The 24,658-nt window shown below is 31.8% G+C and overlaps 2 protein-coding genes across 2 annotated transcripts in view; one reads left to right on the forward strand and one right to left on the reverse strand.

The window, feature by feature from the left end:
• Window positions 1–2,731, forward strand: part of LOC145328180 (uncharacterized) — a 45,422-nt gene extending 42,691 nt beyond the window's left edge. Inside the window, exons 39-41 of the mRNA XM_080171769.1 lie at window positions 514–580; window positions 965–1,056; window positions 1,722–2,731. Of these exons, the coding sequence (XP_080027895.1) occupies window positions 514–580; window positions 965–1,056; window positions 1,722–1,746 (184 nt within the window). The 3' untranslated portion in view covers window positions 1,747–2,731. The remainder of the gene's footprint in view (window positions 1–513; window positions 581–964; window positions 1,057–1,721) is intronic.
• A 4,878-nt stretch (window positions 2,732–7,609) lies between these two features.
• Window positions 7,610–20,788, reverse strand: LOC145328184 (mitochondrial basic amino acids transporter-like). Its single transcript, XM_080171773.1, has 12 exons — window positions 20,662–20,788; window positions 19,719–19,849; window positions 19,139–19,297; window positions 16,912–17,105; window positions 16,457–16,538; window positions 15,594–15,671; window positions 14,661–14,834; window positions 14,218–14,334; window positions 12,412–12,491; window positions 9,203–9,286; window positions 8,663–8,752; window positions 7,610–7,985 (listed from the first exon to the last, which is right to left on the reverse strand). Exons 1-12 carry the CDS (start codon window positions 20,693–20,695, stop codon window positions 7,946–7,948), a joined length of 1,263 nt encoding a protein of 420 aa, XP_080027899.1. The 5' UTR covers window positions 20,696–20,788; the 3' UTR covers window positions 7,610–7,945.
• Between the last annotated feature and the right edge of the window lie 3,870 nt (window positions 20,789–24,658).

Here is a 24,658-nt window from a genome sequence, read left to right on the forward strand (position 1 = left end):
ATAAGATAATCCTTATATAAAAGTAGCAGGATGTTTGTCTGTCTGTGTATAGCTTAAGATATTGCTCACCGAATGACCGATATGGTTCTATTTCACAGTGAAGCTTGATATAGGTCCAGAGAAGGTTATTGGGGAAGGCACCGCACGTGAAGAAAGTCGCTTAAAAATCAGCATGTGACGTCATAAAAATGAGGGATTATCCATCTCTTTTTTAGGGGTTTTCTTTCCCACTCCTCCTCTCCTCATCCCTCATTTTTATGACGTCAGAATTTTTTTTGAGCGAATTTCTTCATGTACAAGACACCTCCACCCTCTGTATATAAAACAACCACACACAAAACAGTTTTTATAACTTTTTTTCTCTTTAAACTAAAATTGAGAGTAGAGGGTTGACATTCTCTTCCTCTTTCACCCTTCCCTCCAGCCTCTAGTTATATAGAATAGTTTATATGAAAATGAATAGCTAAATAAGTAAAAATTAAAACCGTTTATAAAACAAAATACTATTTTCAGGGATATTGGAGTGCTGTTGTATGCCAACATGTCATTTTCTCGTGGTACCAGTCCTCATTCTTCATTAAGGAATTAATTGCAAATCATTTTATATATCAATGTATTCTATAAATAGAATAAGTCTGCATATCCTTGCTTAAAATAATTTATCAATGAAAAAAATGTATCTATTTTTTACTATCTTCTTCATAAAATAGGTCTATATACAGATGAAACTGTAATTAAAGGTAAACACAGCTAGAAAGATGTTTCATACTTAAATAAACTCCATAATGATTTTTGAATTTGAACCGAAAAAATATAAATCTTTCAAAACATTTCAGACGGGCGTTTCAAATACTAGAGTAGAAAAAAATGGATACCTAATTTTGAATTTCAGTCTTATTCATTAAATGATCACTTTTTATGAGTATATTTAAATAAAACAGTTTGTACTTAATTTTGATAATATAGAATGAAAAGAACTCCATCTCGTAACTCTACAGCTACCCCCACATCAGGGAGGACCACTTCATCACCCATCCCACCCACACCCCCTGTTAGGTAGGTACACCCACACCCCCTGTTAGGTAGGTACACCAACACCCCCTGTTAGGTAGGTACACCCACACCCCCGTTAGGTAGGTACACCCACACCCCCTGTTAGGTAGGTACACCCACACCCCCTGTTAGGTAGGTACACCCACACCCCCTGTTAGGTAGGTACACCCACACCCCTGTTAGGTAGGTACACCCACACCCCCGTTAGGTAGGTACACCCACACCCCCTGTTAGGTAGGTACACCCACACCCCCTGTTAGGTAGGTACACCCACACCCCCTGTTAGGTAGGTACACCAACACCCCCTGTTAGGTAGGTAACAGTAGCGTTGAAAAACGTTTGGACGTTTATGGCTATGGTAAGACTGTATTTGAATTTTATTGAAAATAACTTTAACTTTCTTTTTTATAAAATAGATTTCAAACTTTCAAAATTTCACCTGCGATATTGGTTTATTTTTATTAATATAGCAATTCAGTAATTTTTAAATATTTCATTTAGATGAAAGTCATCTTTTTTAAAAAATCAGCTGGAAGGCTAAACCTAACCCAAATATATGGCAATTCCATTTTCAAAACAAAAAAATTAAAGAAACCAAATTTTTTAATTTGAGGCTAAGTCGCGCCCTGCTTTAACGGTTAAGCATATTGTTATTTGTCTTATTTCAGATCGAGAAGAAACTCTTCAAGTTAACACCCTACAGTGACAAACAACACATTAAATTCATTTTTTATATAATAATAGAGCATAGTTTATATTATAGCATTTTTATTATCATATAATTATTATTATTACTGCACTATTCTAAAAAAACAACACTCAAAATTTATTCTAATTTCACCCCCAATGTTACTAATTTCATTTTTCTTATGTATTAAGTCTTTAACATTATGAGTTTTCTATTAAGTCTTTTTATAATTACCTAAAGATTTTATCATATTTGTTTAAATAACCTTAATTTTATTACTAAAACTTAATAGAAAATTTGTAATCTAAAAGTTAATTGATTTATTGCAGTTCACGGTAAAATATTCCTGGTGACTATTATCTCCAAAAATCCACGAACTTTAAAGGCTGCCAAGCGGCTGAATATACATGTCATGCCCGCACACGGTGTTAAGATGCATAAGAAGGCATATAAATAAAATAAGTCTTCCCGCGCATTTATGTGCACTGCAAGAAAGCTGTGCATTATGGAGTAATGACTATTCCAGATTATTTGTAGTCCTACTTTTGGATATAATCGTTACCAGGAAAATTTTATCGTGAACTGCACTAGGTCCAATTTAAGTTTAAATAATCACCAGCTAACAACAAGCATGTATAGTCATTTTATTATCTTTTTTTTGTATATTTGTAACAAACTTTCTATAGACATCGATTCTAATAAGTATTATTTCTATATCTATCTGTTGTATATTCACATGTTTTTAGAAATTAACATTCTTCAATTCTATGTATTATATTTTTTATTTGAAATTTATAGGAAAAAGGCTTTTTTTAATTTAAATATATTTTTAAGAATATTCAAATTTGTACAAAAATAGGTAAAAAATTTATTTTAATAAATTGTTGTTTGTTTAAAATTGTCTTATTTAGTTTAACAATGTGATAAAAGAATTTATCTAACTCACAAAGTGTTTGTTATTCGCTTACAGAAATATACTTATTAACTACATTCGATTCTTTTTCTTTATGGCGAGCAACTACGCCCCCAGTGGACCCTAGGGACAGGGAGTCGCCTCCCACCCACATCTTTCTTGAAGTGTATATGGAAAACAAAACATGTGTGCCCTATAAAAAAGAAAACAAAAGTTTTAGCCATTTATATCAAGATTAAATCCCGAAATGTTCAAAATTTTCTAACGAGGGTTTTTTGAGAAAAGTAGATTTTAAGATTTTATGTTCAATTTGTATCCCCTAGAAGTTACAGCATAATCATGACAAGAAAAGCAAAGATTATTTATTTAAAATTTTGAACAACTTTGCTTTTATGAAGTCTGTCATAAAACCTCTCTTTATATGATTTTTTTAAGGCTGAATTTCCGTGACCTTAGCAAAGCAAAGCAATCTTGATATAAATATCTAAAACCTTTGTTTTCTTCTTATAGGGCACACATTTTTTGTTTTCCATGTACACTTCAAGAAAGATGTGCACCTATTAGATTTTTGTATGAAAAAGGTAAAGTAAATTTTGCTTATTTTTTCTATGGGTAATTTCTCTTGGGAGGGTGGTGGTGGTGCCCTACCTCCAAATGTTTATAAACCTTGCTTTAAGAATCTACTTTATAAAGGAGAACCCTATCTTAGCATTATCCTCTTAGAATTTTTTTTTATTTTGAAAATTTTGTACCAATACACCCCCCCTCCCCTAAACAAAACTATGACTCTAGGTTAGGCAGGCTAGGGGGCTGAGCTCTGCGGCTAGGTAGGCCAGGGGGCCGAGCGTCGCGGCCGGAGATGTAGTTTAGTCGAGGTATTATACAAGGTTTCATTGGTGTTTGCATCAAAAAGTAGGAGAAATTCTTTATATTATTAACAAGACCAACCCGATTACTTGGACAATTAGGACTTTAAATGCCCTATTGGACAGATTGTATTTTATAAAATATTTTTTAAAAGTTTCGTGCTGTTTGGGGGCCAACGTTTCGTATTAAAGAATTAAGAATTTACTTTGTCTGTCCGTCTTTATTCAGTTGATAGAAAATAACTATTAAGGGTGTTTATAGTCTAGTGATTTTTATCAAAGGCTTTGCATAGATCACAAAATTAAGAATTCAAAGTTCAATTTTTCTATAAAGTCACTGTTAAAATATTTTTTGACTAGCAGCCACAACTCTAGAGACCTTTAAGGGAACTTAAGAAAACTTTATATTCTAGTTTTAAGAAGTTATTTTTTTGCGGGGAGGGGGGTTCCATGGGCTATTTCTTTCGGGAGAGATACCCTCCCAACCCCCCCTTTATAGTTATAAACCTTCCAAAGACCTATGAGAATAAACAGATTGGTTTTCCATGGGATACCTGCAAAAAATAATTATGCCTATATACGTTACCAAATAGGTTTATCTATCTTAAATTTGGGTATGTTTATTATTTATTTAAACATGATTTTTCTTCATAGTGTATTGTAGCTGCACTTCTCCAGCTCTATGTTTAATTTTGTTGATCCCCTTGAGTTATGGGAGGAGCTGTTGTAAATACCCCAATATGATTTTGTAGGTTAATGTATAGTTATTGTGCCTTAAATGTGTGTATTTGATCAATTTCCATTTGCTGCTCTTTCCCTGTTGCAGGGAGGGGATCAGCCTTGCCTATTATCATTCTATGTTATATCTTAGATATGTAATTATGATTTATATGTATCCCTAACTCTGTGTATTATTATTTGTTGTTTGATGTAGTTAGTATTTGTGTGATTTCAGCCAAAGAAACATCCATTTGCAAATCTACCGTTAGTTAAATTGTTAAGTGCCCCAAGGCTGCAGCGTGGTCACACCCCCACAATAGCATATAGGTGATAATTTTAAAAATAAGGTAATATAATAAAGGGGGTAAGAACTACATGTAACTCTACCTACGGGGTGGGCATCCTGTGCAGACTTTTAAAAGGAGCTTTGAATATCAGCCAATAGCGTTGGCTACAGCTATAAAAGAGCCGAAAGCAATTTGCTTGCAGAAAGGCCTCCACCACTTGGGCCATTCTGGGTTATACAATAATATACATTAGATTGGCCCAGAATAAGGCCTAATTCATATTACGATGTGCGGGCGTGATTTAATCATAATACATCATACATAAAATAACTTTCATAAAAAGAAATTTTTAAAAAAATATAATTCTATTACAGAAAATGCATTTTACTATTAAGATTTTGTTTTTCTAATTTCCATGAACAACGACGACTTTTTTATAATTTAATGCTTTTTCGCATGCGTACGAGTTGTACAATTGTAAACAAACAGACAAATAAAAGTAAATAAATACAACAATATTTTGTTTTCATTAAAATTTCTTTCTTTAACCCTAGCATTTTTAATATAAAACTTAGAAATATGTGATAATAATGAAACAGCCTTATGTATTAAATAACCTATAAGATAATATTCTTTTAAAAAGTAAAACTTTTCTATAATTACGGTCTGTATGTCCGTCCGTGCATAATCGATATCTTTATCATTAATTTATACCTTTATAATTTTCTGTTTAATTTTAAATTTCATATAATATAACAGTTCAAATTAGAAACAGTAGCAACTCTATAATCGTATACAAAGTCCGTACTTATACACATTTAAAACAAACTCATTTTCAAATGAAGTTAAATTCCAACTTATACTTTCTGTGATAGTAATTTATTGCATCATTTTATAAACAGTTTTTCGCCAATATTAAATTGAAAAATTATAAGATTACAACTAGTTTTGTTAGTCCTGATAGTCTAACAAAACTGGTATTAATTGTATGTTTTTTTTACTTTATTATTCTTGGAAAATTGTCTGTAATACGCTGCTATAAATGATTTTTCAGAAGGGATGAAAACTGGTACTTATCCAGCGGACATTAATCGGTTTTGACTCCATATTTGAAAAATTATTTATCGACACTGAGCTTTTATACGTGATTTTTCAGTATGGCTTAGAAACGTTTCTAATCCAGCGGAAATTAATCGGTTTTTGAGCCATACTGGAAAACACTTCCTAACACTGTCTTTTTATATCCAAAATTTCCTTGCTTGCTATTTCTCCGCCTGCATTTTAAAATTTGTATATAATAATTTATGTGTTAATGTTATTTTTAAAGATGATAATGAACAAGACAAGAAACCAGTGGGCAAAACAAGGGCTCGGCCTTTGTCCCAGTGAATCTTTGCCAACAAAACAATTACCCCTTGTAAAGGATGTTTTGAATAGATATCTCTTTATAATTGAATGCAAAACAATAGCACAAAATGTAAAAAAATTTAAAACCAGCTGATCTAGTTGGTTGTACATCTAAAACTAAATCAACTTCGCTGACATGTGGATCAGGTGACAGTTGTAACAAAAGTGAAATGTGTTTGGTGGCAGAAATTCTAACAATATGGAAAATAGCTGGGCTATTTATGTTTGAAAACAAGTATGACAATATCATTAAAAGCGAACTCTAAAACGGTAGAACAAATGAACATTAAAATTTGTTGTGTCTGGACTGAATAACCAGAATATAAATGTTTAAGTCTAGACAAAACTAAAAGTCAATTTGTTGTAAAATTTATAAATATAAGCATGTAAAAAAATGGACTTTTAAAGTGACTGGAAAAAATTTCCAACTTATTTGGAGTTTCAAAATTTTGTTATCAATTTAAAAACTGTAAATGACTATGCAGAAAGAAATATTAAACTAATTCAGGCAGGAATATAAGTAACATTATAACAAATATGAATTAGGAACAATTGGACCTTTTATTTATGTTTTTGTACCAATGAGTCACCATTTTTTTTTAATTTAAGATCAATTAAAGCTAAAGGAAATATTTTTCTTGGGTTACTAAATATCTTATATTCCCTTTTTTAGGATTTCATTGATTGTACAAAAAATGAAGAAAATCGGCAGTGTTATATAATATCTGCCAAAAAACATAGAAAACTTTTGTCGAATTTAATGACTAAGGATAGAATTTTTTATGTTTTTATTCTAGCAATGCAAAAAGCGTGGGCAATATTTTTAAGAACTTTCATTGGCATAAAATAATCTCATTAAAATTAGGTATTATTATTGATTTCAATGGCTTTAACCAACAGTTTACTTACAGAACATAACATATTTTATGCTTAGTCGGAATTCACACATAAAAATTGAAAATTTACCTATTTTTGTTTGTTACCAGTGATTTATTATTTGTTTATGTCTTTAACATTACTTAATTTAATTTTTCAATAGTTTTTTTATGCTCATTTAAAAAATAAAAACTTTTGTTTCTTAAGTTTTGGTTTTTTTTCACTAGTTGCTTTGCCATTGTAAATATAAAGCAGTATTTGTTTGTCTGATTTAAATGATCCCTGAATCAATATAAATTCAGTTGTGCTTTTCATTGAATCCTTATATAAATCTTTAGGTAGTTTTCAGCTTTATTTGACACCCAACCCTCATTGATTTAATGCTCCAATAAGCTAAGGTATTTAATATCTAAAAACAAGAACTATTCAGTATTCATGCATTTCAGAGAGGCATTGTATTTGTCCTATGCATAATACAGACATGAGAAAAGTAGAATAAGGCTTACTGGTGGATTTTTAACTCTAAACTTATTTTATGTGATTAAATTAGTATTTTTAAAATTAAAATCACGAAACCTTATGTTTATTATGATAGTGAAAATGGAAATCAGTCTGACGAAATCAGTTTTCATCGTAGAAACAAAATCTTTAGCTTAGAATGCCTGTATAGGCAGTGGTTACAAAGTTCGAAGAACCGCACATTGAATTAGGCATAAATAAAAAAGTAGCCTGATTTTGGGCCAGACTAATATACATCTATACTTCCATATTTATAATTTAAGAATATAAAAGAAGAAAATAATGCATAAGAAAGTTTATATGTTTCAAATACAATTATACAATATGAAGCTCGTACATTACAACATCAGGTCTACACAATTTCAACAAACATTGACAATTTACAAAATAAAATATTAATATCAAACTTTATCATTAATAATTTTGGGAAGGTTAACAAAATTGCAAAAGTCTATAAATATATATATGGCTTATTCTATTTTAATAATTTCAAGTTAAAAAATTATTAGGATGGTCGCAACAAAACTTTGAAACGACAAATACAAAATCATTAATGTAATAATTCAATATTTCTTTTAATAATAAAATATATAAATTTTGGCTTGCAGAGTCAAGACTACGCTAATAGGTAGTAAAATCCATAGATCTTCTCAAATCTGAAAATATTTTTAAAAAATTAACATGATTACACTTGAATGAAAGATATTACTAAAAAGAATTAGTTATTCAGAGAAAAACAATTTAAAATTTTCTAAGAATCATCATTTTTGGATAGAAAAAAGACAATTTTGAGCAAGGACTCAATGAGATATATTTCAGCACATAAAAAGAGTGATTAACATATGAAATAGATTGATAATATGTGGTTTAGAGTAGCTTATAAACATAGAATATTTAAATTTATGAAAATTTTAATAAAGAAAAACAACTATTTTTACCAGGGCTCGACAGCCGCGCGTTAGCCGCCTGTAAGCCTCAGGGAAATAAACCCTTTACAATTTTAAAAATCAGCTAAAAGTCGAAATCTGACCCAAATATGGCAATCCAACTTTTCAAAATATTTTTTAAAGCATCAAAACGGCTGACAAGCCCTGATTTTTACCCATGTATATGTTGCTAAGCACTTAGAAACTAATTATATAAAGAAGTAAGGTTTTTTGTCTGTAGCTTAAAATCTTAATAATTACTAAACTGATTGGGTACTCCATTTTAAGAAAGCTTCATATGGGTGTTGGGATGGTTTTTAGATATTTTTCTAATCTTTTATTGTCACTTTGAATACAAAGCCTTTAGATGCTAGGGGCGCAGCTGCTAGAATAGTAAAAAAAAGTACCTGCTTGATGACAAAAGATTTGAAGGTAACAAAAAGTCTGACATTCTAATCTTATTGGCATGACTGTCGTCCAACTTCACCGGTTGACATCTACAAAATATACAATAAATATTAGCCTGCTCGTTTCATAGTAATTTAGCTGAAGCTGAGCACAAAAAAGTATAGATTCTAGATGTCTCATTGGTGGAAAATTACAAGGAAGGAAGGGGACAATGAGCTGTTCATTATACAGTCCCCGAATTTTATAATAACGTTTCCTTTTTTGTTGGCCTAACAACTTAATGGGGACTATTATGATGGTTCATTAAGTTGAATGTCCCAACATTCCAACCGCTTACTGAAATTTAAAGAAGGGGTAATCATTGGAAATGTACATCAATTTAAATCAAGTACAAAAAAGCCAGACGTTGAAATGTATATAAAAAATTCGGAGTCAAAAGATTCTATATAAAATATTTAGCTGATATCTTTAATTTCTTTTTAAAAAGTCTTAAAAGTTCAAAATATTTTTTTTGCTAGGACGACATTTAAACTCGTTACCTTGTTTCTTTGGTAATGGATATAACTGAATGAATATCTGTGAGTGAGTCCTCTGTATACTGGTTGAATTTGTTCTGACTGGATCTGAAATATAATTGGAATCATTGATTTATTTTAACACAAAAGAATTTTTGCTACCCTTTGCAATTCACATGCTTTAAATGGATATAAAATAAACATGGATATTATGACAGGGGAAAAATTGTCGTAAATTTAGGTTGCTATTTCCCTTGTCAGTTCATCAATCCAGTGGAAGGGGATAGGGTGATCGTTATATTAGTCCGGTACAAGTTTACCTTATTAGAGTAGATGATAATTTGGTGGAACATCCAATTTATAATAAATCCATTATGCTTTTGTGTTTTAGAGCTGAAGCCTACTTTTGGTTACTTTGTCGGTAATAAATTCAGGGATCTAGTAATAGCCGATAAATTAATGTCCATCCCTACAGATGATAAACAAAACTACCCCTTCTGTAGAATACAATTAGGAGTTGAAATTTTTGAACACTCAACTTAATCAACCAACCAACAATAATTAATAAAAGTTCCCAAAGTTGTTAAGCCAACGAATAATAAAACTTTGGGGACTAGTATAATAAACAGCCTAATGTCCCCTTACATCCTGTCACTGATCAATCTTTAACATTTAATGCTGCCATCCAATAGGATTATTGGATCAAGTCAAGCTGAGTATGCCAATAGCCTGTTTTGGCACACGCTACTTGACTTGAGGGAATATTGGCATACTCTACTTGACTAACTTGACTAGGGGGAATATTGGCACACTCTGCTTTACTTGGCGTAATATCGACATACTCTGCTTTATTTGTCAGGATATGCTTTTTCTAAAATTTTGAAATAATTTATGTATATATACGAGCGGCTCCGACCCCGCCCCCCCCCCTCGATGTCTCTAGGGGCATTTGAGGGAAGGAGATAGCTGAAAATCTCCTTTACATTTAAGTTGTAAAAAGAAAAACTATTGTAACAAAAGCATGGTATTTTAAAGGACCAATAAAAAGCTTCATTGAAAGAAGAACCATAGCAAAACATCGATTATTGATATCTTTTGTTTTGAAATTTTAATGGTTTTAGGCTAATTTTCGTAACTTTTCTACTTCTTGGAATAGAGAGCTCTTAGATACTGGGGACGCAACTGATTTATTTTACGTACATAAAGTAGTAAATTTGTAGGTTGAATTATTATAAAATAAATCGGAAAATATGTTAAATTCATTTTTTATATTTTTTTGTCATGCTGCTTTGTTTGATAAACTATTGGCATACTATGCTTTACTTGATGAAATATTGGCATACTATGTTTTACTTGGGGGAATATTGGCATACTCTACTTGACTAGGGGGAATATTGGCACGCTCTGTTTTACTTGTTGCCATTGGCACACTCAGCTTGACTTGATCCGGATTATTTTGTCACGTTAAAATAACAAACAGAGGAATTTGTTGGAAAGTTGTTATTGTAGTTTATTTTTATTGTTTAGCGTTTGTTTTTAAAACCTCAAGAAAACTTGTTACATTAAATGATTTTACATCTAAATGAAATTGATCCTTGACAGTGTTCCATCCCTTTCGTAAATTGCCAAATCCGTAAAGTGGTTTATTTAGCAAATTTATAATTAGATTGGTATTAATTGGGATCTAAAGGGATAAGACAATGGGCGAAAAAATTAAGTTATATTCCCAATGATGATACACAATATACCCCTTCTTTAGATTACAATTAATTGTTAAAACATTAGAACACTCAACCTTATGAACCAACCAATCAAAATTATATAAATGTTGTTAGGCTAACGAATGAGAAAACGTTATTATGGCCCACCTTCTCCCCCCCCCCCATCCATTGCATTGGTACTAAATACTGAAAGTTAGGAAAATGGGAAGGTTTTTTTCATGCAATACATTTTCGCAATTAAAGACACAACCAAATTTTATAGGACTTCTTATCTAAAAGTCACTTATGCCTCTAATAAAAAGAATTTAACTGGTATTGAGCTGTTTTTTTTTAATCTGTATGCTATGTACATCTGAGAATGTAATTAAAAACAAGAATCTTATCTTAATTGTTTTAGATACTTAGCGCCTAATTTATACACACATTGGGTGTTAAGAATATTTTATGGAAAAATACTGGAGTGGACAAACAATGCATACTACAAAGAGGGATCAATATTCAGTTATATACACAGTTAGAATTAGAACATTGAGACAAATATCACAGTTGACAATCAATTGTTTTCAGGAGATAGTGGACATTGGGCTGTTAATCAAAGTCTTTTTTATATTATTTTCTTATAAATTTGATTAACAACTTTGGAACCTTATATTAAATTTTGATTGCTTGGTTCTTTAAGTTGAGTGTCCAGATGTTTCAACCATTAATTGAAATCGACAAAAAGGGTAATTATTTGTATCTTCATGGATGAAAATCAATAATTTATTACAATTGTCTTATCCCTCTAGATCCCTGCTTGTTTTAAAGTACGGGTTTTCAGGGACAAAGACAGTCATTTAAACCATTTCTTTTGGTCCTTGGATTATTATGACGCCCAAGCTTTGTGAGTGGGATACATTAGGGGATTCAAAGTTTAAGAGGAGTAAACACCCCCCTTTACCACCCCCCCACCCTTATACGCATATAAAGGTACACACAAGAAGGCAACATTTTTTTTCTTTCATTGTCCCCCTCCCTGACTTCCTGCGCATAGTACACTTTCCCAAATATTTGGTGGTTCCATATTTATAGTTTGGAACTATCACAGACATAGATCTGTTATCAGGGCGCCGACCCACGCAGTATTATGCCTTGGCATTAATTAAGTGTCCCCTCTCCTTGCAATGGATCTAGTATTAATTGGATCTTACACCAGAATTTAATGTTCCTAATAAAGTGAAACACGCTGCGGGCTAAAATAACGATTTCCCCTTTACACCTACTTTACCACATTAACTTTCCTTCTACTGGATGAACGAACTGACCAATAAATAAGGTTCATATTAGCAAGCTAAACTGACAACAACTTTTCCCTTGTCATAATATCCACTGATATTCTATATCCATTCCCCTTGCATAGTGCGTATTTTTAATTTTTACGTTTCTTTCCTATATCCTGTTTTATTTATAACATAGACAAAACAAAGAACGCAAAAAAGCTGTAAAAGTGTTGATAAAAAGCTGAAAAATCACCTGGAATGAAGGCAGTTTAATGTTGTGTCCACTGGTTTTATATTACAGGCATATAACATCTGCTCGGGATAGATTCTCCACTAAAAAAATAGAATCATAACTTAAAAATCCGCAAGAATAATTCTAATTAGCTTTAAATTATAGAATACATCTATACTGGAAGCGTGTTTTGGTGTGTATGTATTAGTTATTAAGTTCTGGCACTCTAAAAGTGTTAATGTTCGTTTGTCCTTTCTATTTATTGTAGAGCATTGGTTTTATGGATGTTGTCATCCTCGTTAAAAATAAGATTTTATATATGATGAAAAGGGGAGGGGCATGCGCGGATGCAACCCTAGTATCTAGATTATTTGGATGACCCATTGTTCGAGTTAGAATTACGTACTATAGATTGTAAAAGTACATGATCTTAAATAAAGGACAAACGGATGGACAACTCTAAGCTATAGAAAAACTGTCCGAAAACTGGTAAAAGAACTTGTGCTTTTAATTACACTAGTCTCCAAAGTTTTATAATAACGTTTTCTTATTCATTGGCTTTTATTGAATTTTGATTGGTTAGTTTATTAAGTGTAGAATCCAAATGTTTCAACCACTAATTGTAATCTACAGAGTCATTGTCTTATCCCTTCAGATCCCTGATTTAAATCATAAAAATTTGAATCTTAATTAACCAAACAGTAAAAATGTTGACAAAACATAGAAAAGCCATAAATTTGACTATTTTATGATATTTCTTTTTGTCAAAATAAGATATGTAAATTTAATACAGGTTTAGAAACCCACGCTATGGTTTATCTTTTCCATTCATCAGCTAGAAATACAGAAAAATATAAAGATAAATATTTTAGGGTGAACTTATTAATTGAAAAACATGAAATCAGGGAGGCAGGAGACATTGACTTGTTTATTACACTAGTCTCCAAAGTTTTATAATAACCTTAGAGGCTTTTATTGAATTTTAATTGATTTGTTGGTTCATTTAGTTTAGAGTCCAAACGTTTCAACTACTAACTGTAATCTACAGAGGGGGTAATTTTGGAGATGTTGATTAATTTATCGGACATGTCTTATCCTTTTAGATCCTAGAGTGTTAAGGCATTTTCTTTTATAACCTTCGCTTGTGAAATTTTATAATTGCTCTGTCAATCTAACAAATAATTAACGTTTTTTTTTATGTTACAGGTTTATTTTCAAGTCTATCAGTTGATCTATTTAAAGTGTTTTATTGTTATGTATGTAAATTACGTGCAGACATTTTAATTTTCCATCCTACTCTAAATTGTTCATTAGAAATCAAGTCATGATACTTTTCTTACACATAAACCCAATCTTAAACCTTTCGTTGTTGTGAAATTTAAAGTAAATGTTAAATTTATTGTTTTAATAATGACGGAAAAAAAATCAATGAAATAGAAGAACGTTAATAAGTTTTATTGTATTTTTAAATATTCTTAGCTGAAAACCTGAGTAATCATAAATGCCCCTGAATAACAAGAAAGTTATCCTTATTGTGAGCATAAAAACTATGGACACACATGACTAGTGGCACAAAATAGGTTCAAAGAAGCACCTAAAAGTGCCATATTCTTAATAATCTAACGTACATATAGATAACATTAAATTGGTGGATTTTATTTTGGGGAGGATACGATAAACCTCCGAAGAAAAATATCCCCTCCCCAAACTTTGATGTATTTTTTTCTGTTAAAACTAAAATTAACTTCCCCTCCACCCCAATCAAATCAAGTGCCCCTACTAGATGTCTCCAGGGGCGTGTCCGCTGGTATGAAATAAAGTGTGTACCTGGTCTGGTCTGGTAGTTCTGTTTACAACAATTATGTTTGGCATATCTGTGGAAATTGTTGTGGCATTTGGTGGCACCTGGCACCATTGGCTTGTATCTGATACTGACACTTTCTCCTAGGGAGTTATATTATTACTAGAGGCCTCTAGGTGCACTTTAGGTAATAGGAAGGGATGTCGATCAATTCCACTATTTTCAATTTTGGTTTTTAAAAAAAGTGAAGAAAAAAACTTTGAGGGCGTGGATGATTATTTCTAAGGGAGATTTCTTTTGGGAGAGAGTGGCAATGTAATACCCCAAAATAGTTTTAAAACCTTCCTAGTACCTTTGTTAAGCTACACTGTAAAGGAGAACCATATTATTTCACATTAGAGATAGTTAGAAATACATAGGACGATATAAAATTGAAAAATAAAATTTTAACTCAAAAAGTATTTTTTACCTTTATTGAATCTTTCATTGCAGACATTTCTTGCTTTATTGAATCCATATCTCCAAAATACTTCATGACAAATGTGTAAACATAGAAAGTAGCCGCATTCACTGGGAAGGCACGAATCACAGAGGAGCCCAGGCCACGGGTTAGGCAAGCATAACCCTCTTTCGACACACTTTTCTACAAAAAAAAATAACAATAAATTGAAATTATTCTTAATATATGAAGCTTTATATAGTGCTTTTAAAAGATGGAGTCAACTGGCCTACAATTGGTCAATAAAATTGTAAACTGTCCCGTCATTGGTAATTTAGTCTGTGTATTGGCCTATCATTGGTCATTTGTAATGTATGACGTAATTTTTGTTTAGGCACTATAAAGAGCTTCTTAATAAATTTATGAATACTGTTAAAGGTAGAATCAAAAATAAGTTTTTTGTCAAATAGGTCTACTTAATAATAAGATTTTGATCCATATGATATGTTTATAAAGGTTTATCTATTTGTAAAACAGGTTTGGGTATTATGAGTTGTCTAGATTACATCATGAACCACTTTATGGTGCCTATAGCCTATACAAAATGACGTCATAAAATACAAATGACCAATGATAGGCCAAAACACAGACTAAATTACCAATGGCAGTCCAGTATGTATATTAATTGACCAATGGTAGGCCAATATGACGTCATTTTTTATAGACACTATAAAAAGCTTCTACATAATTCTTGTTACTGTTGAAATACAAGTCATATTATAGAACCTTGGCCGTTACCTTATTTTTCGAATGGACAAGAAAAGATTTCCAAAATAAACGGCTGTTATATCCGTAAAGGCACTTTTCATGTTTGTTGTTTTCAAAGTTTTTTTAGTGTGGGAAGGGTGAGGTTATGTAAATCCTAAAATTGATCGATTAAGAAAAGATAAAATAAAGTAAAACCTTCAGGCAATCATAGGAGTTTCTGTAAACTCTATCAGCTCCAAATCCATCAGCTTGTAATCTTGACTTGATTACATCCTAAACAAATAATTTAAGAATGGATATAGAATATACGTGGAAAATTTGTCTTTAACATTTATCTTGCTAATATGGACGTTAACTCTTGAACAGTTAGTTTATCCAGTAGGAATGAAGGGGGGGGGGGGGATTGTATCATTATTTTAGCCAGCTGCGAGCAACACCTTATCAGAGTATATAAAAATGTGATGTAACATCCAAGTAATAATATATTGATTGATTTAATTATTTCTAATGTTTTTATATTTAGCGCTAATAATGCCGCCAAGTTTAAACTATAAAAAATAATAAGGTCTTGATATTAAACATAAAACAAAGGTTGTGAATATATTTGTTCTTGTGTGTAGTAAATTAATCTTCTTGTCGCTCAAATTTATTTATTTTCATAAAACTTAGCTATTACATGACATAATTGTTCTTGGTTCTATTTAGCTTTTTTAGCGCCACTGATTGCCGCCAAATTAAGCTTATTTGTAACTTTAAAATATTTGAAACTTGTTTGTAGATATCTTGACTTTATTCCATGCGATGGTGGGGTAACCTAAGGCCCCCCACATAAGGTTTTGGACTCTCATTTTAATTGTGAGAATGATACAGTTACAAATTTTTTCCGACTTTTCAAATGGCACAAATATGCATTTGCAACTTTTCTTTAACAATATTTTTGTATCCACGAATCCTAGCAGCAACAGGGTGCATTCAAAATCCAAGTAAATGTTATTATTTGAAAGCCTCCTCTCCTCCTTCTAGAAAAGGGTTAAATTGGGATTGTTAATGATGATTACCTGAGGATATGTGAAGAGCCAGCTGGCAATACCTGCCACGCCTCCAGCAGTCAGAATAGTAATTGTTGACTCCCCAAACTCTCTAAAAATTGTTATTGTTATTTTTTACCTTTTTTCTTTGACGGCAAACTGTTTTAGTATTGGGAATGTCTTATTTTAGCCTTCACATACCTAATTTCTTATTTAAAAGTAACAGGATGTCTATCTGTGTATACTGAAAGATCTTGCTAAAGAGCTGAACTGATATGATTCTCCTTCATAGTTCCAGGGAAGGTTTATAAGTGTTTTGGGGAAGGGACCAAAACCTTCAAAAAATAAATTGTCCCTAGAAAAAAATTAAGGGGTTTACTCAATCCAAGCCCCCTTGAGGACTTTTATATTATTTTGTTGTATTTATTTTTGTTTGATATTTTAGGTTTAGCTAACTTTACATTTAAAATAAATATAAATATTACCTAATCATAATCTCATATGATCCAAAGTAAATTCCAAAAGCTGGAATTTCTCTTGTGAATGTGATAGGCATGCCTCTCAGAGCTCCCCTTAAACCTCCGGCTTGATAGATTTTGCTCAGGGTTGAACCTATTGTAGAGTGTTCTGTAACTTGCATCTGAGTCTTGATCAATTCCATGGGGGAAACAACAAAGGTCTAAAAAATCTAAATTAATTATCAATATTTTAAAGTGATTGTGGGTTAGTTATAGTAAGCTTTTTTGTATTTTTTAACTGGCCAATACTATTGCACAAGGACGTCCAAGCTTTTTTTGAGGTGGGTAAAATGAGGGGTTTCAAAGTTCAAAAGACAATCTAATGTATTTATAAATATTAAGGATATTAAGGGGGGTAAACCCCCCTTTACGTCACCCCATCCCCTTGGATGTCTTTGCCATAGCACATTATAATTTAATGATTTGAAAACAACTCTTATATTTAAACTTACTTTAACTAAAAGACAATAAACATAAAAAATAAATTGGTTAAAAATTATAGATTTTTGTATGATATTGTCTGTACCACAATCATAGGTAATTATAATTACAGTATTGTGTATTGTAATAATATGTTGTTTTATTCCCTGTAGGCGTTCACAATGGCGTGTCGCCATTTAACGCTAATAGAATGAGGACATCATCGCTCACAGTGCTCTAAAGTCACCTAGCGAAATAATTTTGAACTCAAATTTAGAAATTCATGCAAAATATTTTTTTGTTGAAACATAAATTCATGCTTTGCTTATTAATTTTGGTGCTAAGAAGGAATTTTATTGCAAATTTGGACAATTCTTTATGTAACTAATGATTATTTCAATTGGGTGATAAAATTTAAGGCTCAGAAACCGCCTGTAAGCCTCAGGGAAATCAACCTATTGCGATTCAGCTGGAAGTCATAAAGTCTAAAGCAATCAAAAAAAATTCAAGGCTTTTTAGAGTTTGAATTTGAGGCTCAGTCGCGGCTGCTGAGCCCTGATAAAAATTATTCCTTCCGAGTACCATAAATAAAATGAAAAATAAAATGTATTGTACTCATACCCCGTTCTACCTGGATCCGCTTATATTGCAAGATCCAAGGAACCGCAGGCGGTTAAAATTGGATTGCTTGAACTTCATCATCTGGAGACAGCCCTGAAGCAAGTAAATCTTTTAGGGTTAGGCTGAACTTTTATACTTCAGGTCCATTAATTAATTAGTTCCATCAGAATTGTACCCAGGCGAGATTCTATCCAATAACAAACCTAACTTAACCTAACCTAAGCACCTGATTTCAAAGCCATGAATAGGTGTTTTCTCGTTTGGGTGCAATTCCATGTTCACCTTGAATAATTAATATGTAAAATGTTCCTGATCCAATTACTTATTATAATAGACAGATACATTGCCAGTTGTCCTGATGGCGGATAATCCTACATAGCTGCAAACATCAATAAACCTGGGATGGTGCTAAATAATTATACAAATTGTAATTAAGAATTTTATTTTGCTTTTTTAACAGGCTTTTAAAGATTACGGAGCTTTTTGTAAATTTAAGACCAGTCAATCTGTAAAGTTTTCTTAATTGCTATAAAAATCTTTTTTTACAGCAAAGTACTGGTTATATTAAACCTACAAAAGCACAGTTTAAAATAACTTTCAAATTCAAAAAAAATATAATTTATCATCAAAATAAAACGCACCATCCCATCCATCACCAAATAAAGGGGCACTTAACAGCATTGGTTCATTTGAAAATAGATCTTTTTTTAGGTTTTGTTCAGATATTTGTTTATTATTTTCTACAATATAAGTTCGAAAGGCAATTTTTGTCAGAATAGAAAAACCAGGTTTCAACAGCCGTGCATCCGCTGCCTGTAAGCACCAGGGGAATCAACATGTTACATTTCAGAAAATTAGCTGAGCATCTAAACAGGAACCAAGATATGGCAATCCATGAAGACGAAGAGAATCCCTCAAAAAATCAGCATGTTACGTCATAAAAACGAGGGATTATCCATCTATTTTTTAGGGGTTTTCTTTCCAACTCCTCCTCTCCTCATCCCTCATTTTTATGACGTCATTGAGGGATTTTTTTCGTCTTCCAATCCATCTTTTCGAAAAATTAAAATGCCGAGCTATGAAAAAGTTAACAATTAAATAAATGTTGGTAAGTGTCCCTTTATGCTTGGATCTTATCAAAAATAAATTCTACCTGAATAAGACCCGCAGTAGATCCTGCCAGAGTTATGGCGCCAATAGAATCTGGATCATCAAAACATCTCAGAGCATTTCCATAGACTCCGAAAGTTATGGCATTTATAGCGGCCACGCCACACAGGGGGGAGCTCATTCCACGGTACAAACTTTTCACCTGATACATTTTAATATTTTTAAAAAAATTCCAGTAACATGTCATAATTTTCAGAGATGGAATGGACAATCGGCTGTTTATTACACTAGTCCCCAAAATTTTTTTTTAACGTTTTCTTATCCGTTGGCCCAACAACGTTTGAGACTTTTATTTAATTTTGATTAGTTGATTCATCAAATTGAGTGTCCAAACGTTTCAACCACTAATTGTAATCTACCGAAGGAGTAATTTTGTGTATCATCATTGGTGATGTACTTCAATTTATCGGCTATTGTCTTATTCCTTTAGATCTCTGCATAATGTTTAAATAAATTGTGTTCATCACACTAAGTTAAAAACCATAAAAAATATTTTTTTGTAATAAAATATAAAATGTATTTCCTTTATAAATAGATAAGGCATAAATTAAAAATTCACTCACCCCATCTTGTTTGATTAATTGTGCGAGGCAGTCAAAAGTTCCTTTGTATTTCAATCCCATGGAAGGATCTTGTGTTTGAATCTTTACTTTTACTGTGTCCAAAGGATACCCAACCAAAACACCGGCAGCACCTTAGTAAAAAAGTTTAATTTTTTTTTTTTAAACATTTCCTTCAAGTCATAAAAATATTAAAAGCAATATAATTGTACTAGGGGTTGTGCCCCTAGCGTCTAGGAGATCTGTACCCAAATAAGTAAGAAGGGATAGAAAAATAGTATAAAGGCATTCTTTGACTTAAAGCAAAAAAATAGTCTAAACCATCCAGGGATCCATGGACCTAATTAGTTCAGTATTTATTAAAATCTTATTGAAGATACAGATCAAAAACCTACTACTTTATATATAGTTTTAAATGTGAGCTTGTCCTATAATTAATCCCTCCCCTTTATTGTGCTATACAGTATAAAATCGGTATCAAGAATGAAAACTTCCATAAGTAATAAATAGGATATTAATTAAAACAAAATGAGAAAGCGAAATCTAGAGCAGATTTCTAGTGTTAAAAAAAGAAAGAAAAGCAAGTAAGAAAAAAATATTATTAATACTATTGTAAATTGACACTATTAACACAAGCCGTGCATTTTCAATTTTAAAAAAGTCCGCATTTTTTTTGCACACCCTTTATGAGATCTGATACTAATGTCTTTTCTAGTATAAACAACGGACAGACAGACCATATAATGTATACTAGATGCTCATTGGTAAAGGGAATCTAAATAGCCGTTAAGATTTTCCCGTACTAATTTATGTTCCTTACAGATGAATGGATTTATAGACGGACATTTGTAATTGTATAGTAGCTTCGCTACAAAAATTTGGAAATTGTTTATTAAAATATATTTTATAATTAACTTTATATTAATTTAATTATCACAATTATTACCTCCCACACACCCTGCGACAAAATCTAAAGCCATGTGTATTATATTAATCTTTACTCAACGTTGTGACAATCTTTAACAAACTGAGTGAGTGGGTCCTACGCCTTGTCATCAATACAACTTTATCAGATACCAGATACCCAAACCAAAATAAGATCTGGCACCCCATTAAAATAAGGTGTCCTCATTTCTTAAATCAATTGATTGTTTGGTAAACTTAAGATTATAATTTATTGATTAAATCTTTAAAATTAAGATAATACTTATAATCATTTCATTTCCATTTTAAAAAAATTTATAAATATTAATGAATAAAATTTGTATTAAAAAAAACTTCCAGTCTAATTTGAATCTAGCTTTAAACAAACAAAGTTGTCAAAACATTGTGACCTTTTTTTCTCTTCTACCATGAATATAAATTTTTTCTTATGATATTTTTTAACAAAAATTTATAAAAAAAAAACAGCTTATAAGCATGAAAAAAAAAATATTTCTATAAATGCTTATCAGAGCATATTTATGACTAGTCTATGGAGGGTATGGTTATAAGCAGGCCTATCATGTATAGTACACGAATCTAATACAGTTCTACTATTTAGTGGAAAATTATCATGGAAAAAAACTGGATGATACTTGTTTGGGAGGTTTTCATTCATCAGTATGTGGACGGAGAAGTTAATCAGGGTCTTGGTAAGGCACATTCTATAGAGACACACTCTCTAAATCAGCTAATAGGATACATGAACATTCCTACCATGTTTTGGCAAGAAAAGGCCTATTGAATTCTTTTTTTTCCAAACAAAATAATTAAAAGCATTATCCTGTTCGTACAATTTTTATTTATTATCATATTTGGTAATGCTAATATTTTCTATCCAACCAAATATTTGAGGAAAGTAAAGGAAGGCTTTTTAAAGCATCTTATTTGCATAGCAGCTGAATAAATCCTAATTTCAACATAGCGTAATGGACGGACAGACATTCAATTCTAGAGTAGCCTTGCTACTAAAAATGACATTTTCCATAAATAGCGAAGCACAAAAAAATCATGAAATGGACAAACTATCAAAGCAATCATAAAGCAGACGTTAAGTTTTCCTTTCAAAGAAAATAAGAAGCAAAACTCAATAGCGGTCAATAGCAGTCGATAAATTCATATTTCCCCAATAGCGTTACGGACTGACTGACAAAGTGAATTGTAGAGGAGATTTGCTATTTTTATTAGGTTTGAACCTTGACTCACAGAGCAAAATGTTTTGGGGAAGCCTTTGGAATTTCCGATTGAATTATTGAAATGGGAATGGACGTCCTTTTTACTTAATTCTATGCGCACGGCTGGATTAAGTGCAAATAATTTGCACCACCAAAATATTGGAATATTCTTGATTAAACCACTCCGAAATACTAAATATTAAATGCAAATAATTTGCACCCCCAAAATATTGGAATATTCTTGATTAAATAACTCCGAAATACTAACTATTAAATGCAAATAATTTGCATCCCCAAAATATTGGAATATTCTTGATTAAACCACTCCGAAATACTAAATATTAAATGCATCATGTGGTAAAAAATCTGCATAACTTTGACTATATATTACTATACTCTATTTAGACAAATCACACTTTTATTAACCCTAAACGATCGGGGTGGGGGGCGTTGAACGCCCCCTCCCTCCGGGTTTTTCCATCTCATTTTCTGTGTGTTAAAAAGATAAGAGCCCAAACTGCATGACTTTTTAAGTATGGGTATGACACATAACTTAGAGTTGGAATTTTTTGAATATCCCCATCCTGGCAGGCACAGGATGCCAGCAAACCTAGCAGGGTCATCCAGGTAAAGAGCAAAAATATTTTTTTTGACTTAAAGAAAGCATTTTATCTTACAAAAATACTAAAATATCCTTTAGTAGTACATCCTCATATTAAATACAGGTGTTCAAGTCAATTTTAGATTCCAGTTATGATCCTGCAGGTCCTGATCCTCCAGGTCTCCAGAAATCTTTAAAAGGCTACTGTGGCCGCAATTTTTGACTTAGATACTTCAAATTTTAAACCTAAGCAGGTAAAACAGGACCTAAAAACAAAGGTTGTTAAATAAAAGGGTGAAGGAAGCGAAAATTGACTTTGACTTACTTTAGGTCGAAAATTCATTATTAAACAGGGGACTTAGTTTAGCCTTCTAGCTCTAATAGGAACTGTGACCGATTAAGGTGCAGCAAGGGGCTCGACTGTTCATGGTTAAGGGGAAATAACGCAGGTTATATAAAATTAGCGATATCGCCCCTATCCTATTTTTTTTGGGGAGGGGGGTGGGGGTGGGGTTATTATATCCCCTTTTTAAATTTTAGTTTTGCAAGTGGGTATTTTTCATTTTTTTTTGGGGTGGGGGGGGCTGTCTCATCCCCCAAGAAAATAGCTTTAATCCATCATAGGACCAGTAGTTATATTCCTTGAAGAATAGAGCTCAATCGGTTCAGTGGTTACTGTGATCTTAAGCTTCAGATAGACAGAGAGACATCGTTCTACTTTGTATTATAGATAGTTTATTTAAAGAATAAAAAATATAAACCTGTTTTATACAAAATTGGATGCATATATAAGCCTGAAATAAAATTTTTTAGTTAAGTTGATAAAAGTTACCCTTCATATTAAATTTTTTTTTTCAATTGTAAAACTTTAGCAAGAAAATGCAAATCATACTTAAAGTTATCTCATACCTAAAACATTACAAAATACATTAAAGTTCAAACAAAATCTGTTTGTGTTTTTATTTTCATTTTTTGGCATGTTTAAATGAAATAAGGTTATCTCTTAGTTAACTCCACTATAAGATGGTATTGAAGATAGGGAAAATAAATATTTCATGAGGATGGGGAGGAGGGAACATTTACGGACAAACTATCTACATCCTAATCTTACCCTATCCCCTCCATAGTTTTGACAGAAAAAAATTATCAAACAAGAATTTGAAAAAGATTTATAAAAAAGTTTTCATCTCTTTATTCCTGAGATCAGGTCACAATATTTTGACTCAAAAATCAAGAAAATTGAACCAGGGATCTAAAGGGATAAGGCAATGGCTGATAAATTGACGTACATCTCCAATAATATAAATATGATAAAATATCCCTTCTGTAGATTACAAATAGTAGATGAAACGTTTGGACACTCTGCTTAGTGAATAAAAACATAAAAGAAGTTGTTAAGCCAACGAACAAGAATAGTTATTTCTAGCATCGTATTATAAACAGCTTTCCGCAGATATAGAATGTACAATTATAAGATTAAAACCAGTTTTTTAGCCCCGAGGTGCCGAAGGCACGGGCTAAAAAAACTGGTTTCAATCATATGGTTGTACATTTTTATATTCGTAGAAAGCTGGATATAATACGATGCTAGACATTGTTTTTTCGTATGGATGAGAACCGGTTCCTATCTACCGGATTCGAATGAATACGAGAAACTTTATTATAAAATTTTAGGAACTAGTGTAATAAACAGCTTAATGTTCCCTTCTTCCCTGAGAATGTTAAAGAATTTAGAGACAATGAAAGAGATATTCTAGTATAAGCTTGATCTTAAAAAGATGATTTGGCACACTTTTGTATTGTACTCAAAAACGTTATCATAACAACGTCACCGTTAAAAAGCCATCGTAAAAACCACGTGAAAATATCACCAAAACTGCAAAAGAAGAAATTCCCTGTTTCATAAATAAAAAATATTGAATATATAGTATGTTAAAGAAAGGTAAACAGTAATGGCTTAAAATGGAAAACATTTACATAATGATAACTTATGTAAACTAAACTTTATAAAAAGCTTTTTAAAGCTTAGTGTCCAAACGTTACAACCACTAACTGTAAACTATGGAACTGTTAATTTCGTGTATAATTATTGGATTCTAGGTTTTTTGGATTTTGATGTTGCTCTAGGAGTCGGAAGCCGCCCCACCACCCCTTCCCCCCTAAAAAACAGCTCGACGAGCTTCAGA

This window comes from Acartia tonsa, chromosome 9 (genome assembly GCF_053477335.1).
Source record: "Acartia tonsa isolate MP-2025a chromosome 9, ASM5347733v1, whole genome shotgun sequence".
Lineage (NCBI taxonomy): Eukaryota > Metazoa > Arthropoda > Copepoda > Calanoida > Acartiidae > Acartia > Acartia tonsa.

Bases quoted from the DNA above. Each gene is read 5' to 3' on its own strand.
- LOC145328184 (XM_080171773.1), bottom strand. From the start codon at position 20,695: ATGGCTTTAGATTTTGTCGCAGGGTGTGTGGGAG. The intron at 17,106-19,138 runs GTAGAATTTATT...TAGATTTTTTAG, and splicing joins CTACTGCGGGTCTTATTCAG to ACCTTTGTTGTTTCCCCCAT. The intron at 15,672-16,456 runs GTAATCATCATT...TTATTTGTTTAG, and splicing joins GGCTCTTCACATATCCTCAG to GATGTAATCAAGTCAAGATT.